The sequence below is a fragment of the Saccostrea cucullata genome, unplaced genomic scaffold (genome assembly GCF_032062105.1).
Source record: "Saccostrea cucullata isolate Sc308-1 unplaced genomic scaffold, CSIRO_AGI_Scuc_v1 ctg651, whole genome shotgun sequence".
Classification (NCBI taxonomy): Eukaryota; Metazoa; Mollusca; class Bivalvia; order Ostreida; family Ostreidae; genus Saccostrea; species Saccostrea cuccullata.
Genome location: NW_026928561.1, coordinates 1,177 through 12,566, shown reverse-complemented (window position 1 = coordinate 12,566; position 11,390 = coordinate 1,177). Strand labels below are relative to the sequence as shown.

The 11,390-nt window shown below is 39.0% G+C and overlaps 1 protein-coding gene across 1 annotated transcript; it reads right to left on the bottom strand.

Annotated features, from left to right (window-relative positions):
* Positions 1 to 6,211: 6,211 nt before the first annotated feature.
* Positions 6,212 to 7,407, bottom strand: LOC134277955 (uncharacterized; the record flags this gene model as incomplete). Its single annotated transcript, XM_062760259.1, has 4 exons — positions 6,212 to 6,496; positions 6,554 to 6,743; positions 6,986 to 7,145; positions 7,360 to 7,407. Coding segments are annotated over 4 exons (683 nt in total), but the record flags the coding sequence as incomplete, so codon positions are not given.
* Positions 7,408 to 11,390: the final 3,983 nt, after the last annotated feature.

The window sequence follows — 11,390 nt, the reverse complement described above, 5'->3', positions numbered from 1 at the left end:
CTAAGCCACTTGTTCATTCAAATAAAGAAGCCTCTCAATTTTCACGTAACTCAGATACAAGTTTAATGCTTGTGAGTTCTCAGGCGGACGTTGTGAGGGATAGAGAATCTACACCATTTATTGGGAACTCAGATACAGTTTCTGTAACTGTGAGTACCACTACAGAGCAGCCACAGACAGCACACAGTGTAGTTACGCCTAAAATGAGCCATTTTCACACCTCTGGTCCCACAACTCAGATGCCTTTTGTACCTATTTGCTCACATTTTGCTGAGAATTTATGTACAGGTTTTCCTAGTGAGCCGACAGCTGTCCCTAGTATGTATATACCTGCAGTCCCCAGTACAGGTACATATACTCACATGAGCCCCTCCATTACACAGACAGCAAGTCCAGTATTTGGGTTACCTGTGAACTCTCATACACACAACACTTTGAGTTCATGTACAGGTACAAATTATCACACTACCTTACCTGTAAACTCTTATGCAGTTCCTTGTACTGTGAGTTTTCAAGGTCCTGTTTCTTGTCATCAAAACCAGAGTGCCCATATGTTTACCTCATTCCCCACAATTACAACATCAGCTCACAACGTTTGCGCAAGAACTCATTTACCTCTAAGTTTGTGTACAGGTTCTGTGCCTGTAAGTTCTTGTACGGGTAATGTGCCTGTAAGCTCATGTACATGTACAGGTTCTGTGCCTGTTGGTCTAAGTACAGGTTCTGTACCTGTAAGTTTGTGTACAGGTTCTGTACCTGTGATGCCGAATCAGACCTTCTCTGCTCCCATGAGAAGTGCACGAGATATATCAAGGACAGAAAGCGAGCAAACTGCACTTATCCAGCTCACGGAGATGGTAGAGCACTTACAAAAGAAAATTAAACAGCTCTCTGAACAAGATCACCACCAAAGGACCAACCCTGACAACAGACAATCGGATACATGTAGCACGTCTCACGAGTGTTTGAGTAGCGACAAAGAAACATCGCAAGAGTCTGACTTTGTGTACCGGAAAAAGGCTAAGCATCGCAATGTAAAGATTCCTCCATACACTGGGAAAGAAGACTGGTCTGTCTGGTTCTGTCGTTTTGAGGAAGTTGCAGATAGATACCACTGGACAACATATGACAAACTGGACCAATTGCTGCCCAGACTACATGACGATGCTGCTGATTTTGTATATGGCCAATTATCAAAAGAGTCAAGAAGTAGTTTTAAGAGACTTACGAAAGAACTGACCAATCGTTTCCGTGCAATTGAAACCAGTCGAACCTACCTGTCAAAATTTAATAACAGAGTTCAGAAGCCTGGTGAGCGAGTCGAGGACTTTGCTGCTGATTTGAAGCGCCTGTATGTCAAAGCCCACCCAGAGCGAGACTCAAAGACTAGAGAGGAAGACTTGTTGAGGAAATTATTAGATGGTCTGGCTGATAGAGAAGCCCATTTTCATGTAGAATACGTAAAGGACCCATCCGATATACATGAAGCTGTACGACAGGTTATAAATTATGAAGAAGCAGGTCGGCCTTCAACTAAGAAACATGTCAGAGAGGTGAAGTCATTGTACAGTGATTCTGAATCAGAAGCCACGCCTAAGACAGTCACTAAGGCCAAGTCGCTGAAAAAGAAAAGCATCAGAAATATAAAGTACAGCCAAAGAAACAAACAAGGGTCGGGTAGCCCTATTGAAGCCTTGCAGAAACAAATCGATGAGATGGCAAAGGTTCTCGACAACCTGACTAAGCAGAGCAACACTGGGACACAGCCAAGTAGGCCTTTTATTGGTACATCTCAACCAGACATGTCTTCGGGTCAGATGGCTCCTCTGGACAGACAACAGAAACGTAGCTGTTTTTACTGCAAAGGTGAAGGTCATTTCATAAGGGACTGCCCAAAGAGAATTAATGACCTGCAAGTCGCAAAGGCACCTTTAAACAGGCATTAGCCGTTCCTGTGGGTCAAGGACCGGCTACAGAAGAAACTGACAGACAGACGAACAATTAAGACCCACCAACAGACAGACAACCAGATAATTGTGATGAGTCAGAAGATTTTTGTTTTATTTCTAATCGGATACCAGATGCGGATGGTGTGTACATAGAAGGAAAAGTAAATGGTTTAGACGTCCACAGTACAACAGATACTGGTGCATCCAATACTATACTTTCATACAAAGTGTACGAACAACTCAAAGAGGTGAACAGACCCAGACTTCAAGGAAAGTCGCACTTGCGAGGAGCTGACGGAAGTACCATTCATGTTTATGGGAAAGGACCATTTGAATTGCAACTTGGTTCCTTGGCCCTCAAGAAAAACCTTTTAGTAGCTGATATCCAAGATGAAGTGTTACTTGGAGTGGACATCCTGCAGAATAGTGATATTCGTCAAGCAGATATTCTCCTAAGTAAAGGACTGATAAGGTTCAAAGGTCATAATATCCCATGCATACAACGTGGTGTGCATAAAGATATTACCCTCCGTTGTGTGGAGAGATGTGATACACCTGGGAATACAGAAGTAATAATACCGGCTTTTATACAGTGTGAATGTGAGGTTAATGTTGAAGAGGACCAGTCTTATGATCGTGCCAAGTGGAGATCTTATGGAGAAGACCTCCTTACTGCTAGCCCCTGCAGTTCTTAACATCAGAGGGAAACTGAGTGTACCCCTGAGAGTTATGAACCCTTTTGATGAAGGAAAAACGCTTTATCCAGACACAGTAGTGGGTACTGTTGAAGGATATGGGGGAATAGTAGATGTAATTCGACCGGTTTTTAGTGACCTAAGAAGCCTTTGCCGATCTACTGAACTTTCGCCTGGTGAGGCATGTGAGATTCCAGATCATTTGCGTGAGCTTTATGACGGCTCTTCCCAGTCCTTAAATATGACAGAAAAGGAAGCTTTTCGGAAATTCTTGCACGACCATCAGGATGTCTTTTCAAAAGATGAATGGGACCTAGGACAAACCAATTTAGTAGAACATGAGATTAATACTGGTGAGAGCAAACCTGTAAAACAGCCACCTCGTAGAGTTCCAATAGCGCTAGCCAATGAGGAGAGAGATGCCATTCTGAACCTTAGAGAGAGGGGCATAATACAACCTTCTACATCACCTTGGTCCTCTCCACTGGTCTTGGCTAGAAAGAAGAATGGAAAAATAAGAGTCTGTGTAGATTATCGAGCTGTAAATAATTTATCAGTTAAGGAGGTATTCCCACTCCCACGAATTCAAGACTGTCTAGATTCCGTTGCAGGAGCTTCAATGTTTTCCACTCTGGATTCGACAGCTGGGTATCACCAAGTCAGAGTTAAGGCTGATGATATACCAAAAACAGCATTTGTTACAAAATATGGTCATTTCGAGTATAAAACCATGCCTTTTGGATTGACCAATGCACCAGGTACATTCCAGAGACTTACGGAGATGGCATTAAATGGCCTACAGTGGGATATTTGTCTTATTTATTTGGACGATATAGTGATATTTAGCAGAAAGTTTGATGAACATATGTCCAGACTTAGCCAGGTGGTTCAGAGAATAACAGATGCAGGTTTAAAATTGAAACCTGAGAAATGTAGCCTTTTTCAAGATGAAGTTATTTTCCTTGGACATAAAGTCACTAAAGATGGAGTCTTACCAGATAAGCAGAATGTAGAGAAAATTTTGAATTGGACCAGACCAAATAATGTAACTGAAGTACGACAATTCCTTGGAACTGCCTCTTACTACAGGAGATTTATAAAAGGGTTTTCAATGATAGCTAAACCTCTTACCGAACTTACACAAAAGAACCATTTTTTTCACTGGACAGAGTCATGCGAGCAAGCATTTCTGCAATTAAAGAAAATCTTTACTGGACCCGATGTAATGGGATATCCTGACCTAAACCAAGGCCATTTTATACTCGACACAGACGCATGTGATGTAGGCATTGGTGCCGTATTGAGCCAAGTACAGGATGGACGTGAGAAAGTGTTAGTCTATGGTAGTCGAACCCTAAACCGTGCTGAAAGGAACTATTGTGTAACTGATAAAGAGCTCCTAGCTGTTCGTTATTTTGTGGAGTACTACAAACAATATCTTTTAGGACAAAGATTTATCCTTAGGACTGATCACCAAGCATTAGTCTGGCTATATAAACTGATAGAACCTAAAGGAAGAGTGGCTCGCTGGATTGAAATATTTTCAGCCTACAATTTTGAAATTGAGTATAGGCCTGGGACTCAGCATGGTAATGCTGACGGTCTATCAAGATGTCCTAACCCAGCCAGAAGGTGACAGTTTAGAAAGCCTGAAATGTGGACCTTGTATTAAGTGCAGAAAGAGAGCTGAGACTATGGAAACTCAGGAAAACCTTAATCAGGGGGGTGCTATTCGTGTCATGACAAGAAAGCATGACAGTTCTAAAAATTTACCTGAAGGGACACAATGGATGTCAAAGTACAACTCATCAAGTTTACAATGTCTCCAGATTGAAGATAATGGTATTGTTCCAGTGCTTAAGTGGAAACTGGCAGGAAGTAAACCTACAAAAGAGGAAGTGGTCAAATATTCTCCAGCAACCAGACATTATGTTTGTTTATGGGATCAACTATGTTTCAAAGATGGCGTTTTATATAAGGAATGTACAATCACAATGGGTCTTACAATGACACAGTTCATTGTTCCAGAGAAACTTAATTTAGAGATTTTACAACTCTGCCATTGTTCTTTGTTGGCCGGACATTTGGGCATTAAGAAGACCAAACACAGGATAACACAACAGTTCTACTGGTACGAAATGAAAGACTCAGTTAAAACATTCATTCAGTCTTGTGAGTCCTGTGCAGCTAACAAAACACCAAACAAGAATCCTAAAGCCAAGTTGGGAAGCTGTCCTGTGGGCGCACCTTGGGAGCGACTGGGTGTTGATTTCCTTGGTCCGCTGCCAGTAACAAAACAAGGAAACCGCTACATTATGGTATGCATAGATTATTTCTCCAAGTGGGTCGAAGCTTTTCCAGTACCTGACCAGACTGCTCGTACTACTGCAAAAGTTCTACTAGAGATAGTTTCCCGTTTTGGTTGCCCATTATCTTTACATTCGGACCAAGGCACAAATTTTGAATCTAATATAATAGCTGAAATGTGTAGCTTCCTTCAAATAAAGAAAACTAGAACAACGCCTAGAAATCCTAAAGGCAATGGCCTGGTTGAAAGATTCAACCGAACCCTTATCCAGATGATTCGTGCCTTTATTATCATGGATGATGAATGGGATATTTACCTAAGTTGTGTTACTGCTGCTTATCGTTCTACCCCTCAGGAGTCTACGGGGTTGACGCCGAACATGCTGATTTTTGGACAGGAGGTCCGCCTTCCCTCTGAGGTCGTTTACAGGCCTGAAACATCAACAAAAGAATTAAACTCATCCTATGGTAACTATGTTGAGGAAATAAGAAGTCAACTGAATAAAGCACACGAAATATGTCGCAAATATTAACGCCAGAAAAACTTATATGACTCTAAGACATGTGTGAACAGTTATTCAGTTGGTGACATAGTATGGAAACTAAACGAGAACATATATGTTGGAGAATGTGCCAAACTACAACCTGTCTACATAGGACCTTGTGTTGTGGTCAAAGTCCACAGTGACCTTGTCTTTGAGATACAACTTGATGCCCGTGGTCAGCGAAAAGTTGTAAATCACAATAAATTACTGCCGTATCGTGGAAGTCAGCCACCGAAGTGGGTCCAGAACATTGTACAAAAAGTAAAGAAAATTTAGTTAGGTGCCAGTTGGACTAGCGCAGTATTGTGATTTTCTGATGTATACGTGTTATGATGTTTTTGATTCCTGAATAAAAAGAGTTTACCTGATTAAAGGATCATATGAATTACTTGTATTGTGAACAAGTCTCAACCTATGCATAGGAGGGGGGATCCTGATTTATTAGGCAGAGATGATATTTGAAAAATTACTTTAGGATGTACAAATATTTGTTATTGGTTGTGATTTACCAACAATGTTGTTGGTTTAAATAATACATAATTACCAGTAATATGATATTGGTTCTTACATTTTAGATGTCTTCCTTGTTAAGAACATCGTCTGCCGGGTAGAGGGGGCATGTTTATGAGTGTAAGCCATGTGGGTTCCGTGGTGAGAAGTTGGCCGTGACGAACCATATCTATATTAAACATCTTACATATGAGGACTACCCTTATCATTGTACGCTTTGTGACTCTGCGGCAGTCCAGAAGGCGAAGTTTCTGAAGCACACCAAGTGGTACCTTGAACATAAGCTGAGGGCAGGAGAGACGGCCGACGCTGAGGGGTCGGGCTTCATGACAGTGAGAGACAATTCCAAGGTCCTGCAGGAGATGCTGCGATCCTTGACGGTAGCAGAGTCGATCGTACATTGGGAATCGAAGAAGAGGCCAGCCAAGAGTCTTCCTACTTCCACGTCATCCGTGCCATCCTCGTCGCTCTCATCCTCTGGCTCCCTGTCCTCCTTTCCACAACTGTCGATGCCATCTTTGTTGCTGCCGTCCTCTAGCTCCAAGACCTCCTTTCCACCACTGTCGATGCCATCTTCGTTGCTGCCATCCTTTCCATCATAGTCGCTGCCGTCCCTCAGCTCCATGACATCCTTGCCACCACTGTCGCTGCCGTCCTCCAGCTCCTCCTTGCCACCTCCTCCATCCCCTGTCGCAGCTACTTTGCAGACCGCTCCAGAATCTTCCCTGCCAGAGCAGCTGACCGAGGAGGATCAGCAGCTCATTAAAGAGTTTTTTTAATACAGGAGCCCGTGGAGCCTGAGTCTTCCCTGCGGGAGGAGAATGCCCGCCTCCAGAAGGAGATAGACCGGCAGAGGCGTGTCATCCAGAAGAATCAGGTCACCATATCAGACCTTGAGAAGAGGCTAGACTCCAGAGTTGGTCCTCAGTCGGAGGTGAAGCTCATCCATGATGGCCCCGGCGAGGGTGAGCGTTATAACCCAGTTCCCCGCAGAAGGTCTCCGAGGAAACAACCTAAGAGGTTGCAGTCTGTGGTTACCATTCCAAGGAGGATCCTTCCAAAGCCAGCACATAGAGCTACAGAGCACCAGTCCCCATTAGATGACCTTTTCCGGCCAGATCGTTTCAGATTCAGTAGACCTTAAAAGAGACATTAGATTTATATCATTGTTTATTAGAGCAGTAAGTATAAGTAAGTCAAAGTAATGTAAGTTAGGAAAATATTCATTTCAATATTTGTAATTAATTGGGAGCTAAAGTTAGAACTGGGAAGGTTTGTGGATTTTATATGTAATTTTTCTAAAATTGATATTTTAAGCATTGTAATGAGATTCATTTCTGTAATATTATTTACCTTTGATATTTTTGCTTTCCATCCTCTTCTTCGACTTTTTCTGTAATCCTGTGATTGAAAATAAGAAAGATTATGCATTACTTGTTTTTTGCAAGTTATACTTATAGAAGTTATATGTCTAAACTATTAGCATTAGCGTGATGTGTACACTGTATTTATAAGTGCAAGTATAGATGATAAATTTATCAGAGGCTGCTTATATTTTGTACATCCACTGTTTTTGTAAGATAAACTCATTCTAGAAATGGCAGTTATTAAATATTAATTGAATCATTATAATTCATGTACATTTTAACTTACTTACCTTATCACACTGTGCTCTGCTCATTTGTCTTCATGAAATTATGTTGAACTTCATGTTTTAATTCAGAATTTTGTGTTATGTATAAAGTTTCTATTATATTGATAAGTGATATGCAGGAAGGTTGGAGTAGTAGTGTTATAGTTTGTAAAATTCTATGATTTATTCATTCCTAGTGATGTGAATTTTTTAGAGGAGTTGATGCATATTTTTTATGTAATCTTTGTGAAGTACAGCATTTGTTTTTGAGTAGTCTCCCTTGTGTGTATTGACTAGCTGTACTGTTCTTGGAAATATATATGTATCGGGTGTAGAGTATAAAGTAGAAGTACGGAAATATGTCATTGAATTGTCTTAATTAATTGTTGTATTTGAATTTTATTGCTTGTATTTTGAGTCCAAAGGGACTTGGACTCTTAGAGAGGGGCAAAATGTAACGATCCCTCCCCCTATTTTTCTTGTATCTCATTTTTTTTTATCTTGGTATTTTTCTTAAGCTTTTTCATGCAAACTTTCAACTCATCCATCAGTTCTTGTATAGAATGTTGAAATATTCCACGATATTTATTTCTAAATTGTTGGTTGACAACTGCTTGAATGTAGCGAAGATCTATGTCATTTTTCTTGTGTTTCGATGTGTTGAATGTCAGACATCGTCTTACTATTTAATTACACGCTTTTTGTTGGCTTAATTGTACATATGTAATTATGAAGTTGTGCTGTAATTTAGAATTGTCTTATAGTTACCTTATTTCTTGTGTGATCGATGTTTTATGGTCTTCGAGTACACGTTTCACTGAAACTTCTGCCGCCGCCATACTTTGTTTACTTGTGTATTTTCCCGTGATGCTTCACGGTGATCTGTTTTTACCGGAGTTATTTCGGCGGAAGATTTGATTGTAAATTCTTTTAAATTAAATGTTAAACAGTGTTAAATGAGCTTTTAAAAGTGTAACTTTATGTTTTATGAATTTATTTAATTTATTTATGTATTGTAATAATTTCACATACGATGTACGAGAGTGAGATTTCATTACGGGACGATAATTATATTTGATTGGTTGATTATTATTTACGGGATAGAATTAATAGTTATGATTGGTTGTGAATTATTGCGGGTTTTGTTAATTCTATAAATACTCGGATGCTGAATATCGTTTGCTCTCTCGCTTTCTTTGCGTCCTAGTGAAAGGTCTGCAGTTTTATACTATCCAGTTTCAGGTGTGTACTAGTTCAGTATCTGTGTGACTGAAGTACATAATAAGTAATGTTAGGTTAGGCTAAATTTATATTACTAGTAATTGTACTAGTTTTATTTATAATTACTAGTTGTGAACTAGTTATTTTATCTTCTTTAGCCCAGTTTAGGAGTTAGGGAATATTTCTGCTGCGTGCTAATAGTTGAACTAGTAGCGGGAATATTTATTTGTAAATTAATTATAAGTCATTTATAGAGAGCCTTTACGTTTTATTTTGGTCAGGGGAATTTACTTAAATTATAAATTACTGGAAATAGTGCCAGTTGCCTAGTTGTTGTACTGATTTTGGTCTTAGATCTATGTCCCGAGGGTTGAGACTTGTGTGAATTTCAAACATTGTTATTTATTTTCGCTGTTCATGTATTACTGAATAAAATTATAAAACTTTACATCGAAGTTTTTGTTCTCAACGCAAGGCAGGCGTTCCGAAGCGTTACAATATACACAGAACAGAATAAAAAGATGGAATAGAACAATATTTTAAGTAGAGGTACATGTAATGTGAGCGCTAGCACTAAGCACTAAGCCTACTAAGTGATACCCCTGTCTACCATATGATTATATTGGCAAAGTCCATGCTTCGCTCTTGAGAACACTCAATTAGCGTCAGATCATAAAGTAAAATTGGAGGTGCACACTGACATTATATATAATGAAAAAAATCTGTGAAAGTATTATTACATAGTATTCATTAATATGTAGAAAATGCACAATGGGACTATGTAACAAAGATTCTGCATGTGAAAGTCTCATAAAATTTCATTTAGCGATATAAGAGGAATTGCTGATAAGAGATGGGTACCCCAAAGCGTAACATACATGTACTATATCGGACATCTCGATCACTATATAACCTCCCACCTCCCGCTTTTCGAGCGGGGGGTATAATATTAGTAATATGTAATATTGCTAAATTTTTGTCAGTACAATTCATCATCATGAAAATGTTCACCTACATTGTAGCCCCTTGGGCTCGATAGATCTTTTATACTTCTTTAGATTCTGAATCATTGCATTGACCTTAAAATTACAATAGTGTATAATGTAATGAGATCAACATATCATCAACACGAGTATATCGGTATTCCTTATTTAGCTCAGGTGAGCATTTTTGCCAATAGGTCTCTTTATTTTTTTTTATTTATTTGTCCCCCTAAACATTTCAACTTCAATCCACAAGGGCGTCATTATTCTACGGGGGTCATTTTTCTACACATGGGAAATGCAAAATTTTATGGTGAAGACACTTTTTCTACGGCTAAGGGATATTTTTTCGACGACGAATAGTTTTTCGCCGTAGAATAATGGCCGGGAGTCATTTTTCTCCGTGGAAAAATGACTCCCAGTCAATATTCTATGGGGGTCATTATTCGTCTTTACACCGATTCTGACGTGTTTCTGGCAGGTAAATATCAAAATTGTTAAAAAAAAGCATGAAGAACGTCAGATTTTTCGGACTATTGTCTAGGTAGCTCACACAGTAGAGCGCTCACGAAGGAGATTGGAAGATTGTGACTTATAATCTCTACCGCAACTGACGTAAGTCGATAAAAAATCTAATAATTGTTCTTTCGCCCGACACTTTGAAGTGAAAGTTGCGGGTCTTTCGAAGGAGACCTTACTAATCGAGGCTTTGTGTCAGAATAGGCTAAAGAGGTTAAAGATACCTTCTCAATAGCTCTGAGTGCTGAATAATGGTCCAAATTTGAAACTTTTTACCGATATATGGTGGTATCTATATATGACTGAAAATTCTCGAATGGGGCGTAAGAGAACAATCAATCAATAAATCAAAATTCCAGTTTCAAGAAGATTCTGAAACCCATCAAAGGCTTTTCCCTGAGCCCACTGAAAGCCTCATGGTGGCTTCACATACCCGATCTCCCTATCATTTTGACGACACTTTTGCTGGCTTTTCTTTGAGAATGTTATATTCCATAATGTGAATTACTTTTTATTAGGGATGGCAATTCGTAATTGATTAATCAGTCGGAACGATGCTAATCGGTTTGAAAATCCCTAATCGGTTAGTTGTAAAAAATGAAATATACGTAAATTTGAACTCAGATTTCTTATAAATCATTTTTAAAGAAATAAACCGCTGCTTAAAATTTCATTTAAGGTTTGTTACAACGCACTTTGAAAAATTACGCTCTTTGAAAAAATTTTTCAAAGTGCGTTAAAATTTGGGACCAAGCTAACGCACTTTGAAAAAAATATTTTTTTTTCAAAGTGCGTTAATATCGACCATATTAACGCACTTTGAAAAAATGTAAAGATTGATCAAAATTCCTTCAAATAATCGGTATGATAAATAACAGATCCTGGTTTAATAACTTTTTTATGATTAAGTCACTGTAGGACCTGAGATATTGACGTTTTAAATATTTAAGGTTTTGAAAAAATAAAAGGGAAAATTAAAGAGTATTGAAAAAAAAAAGAGTGACGATCGTTTAAGTTCATTAATTCGT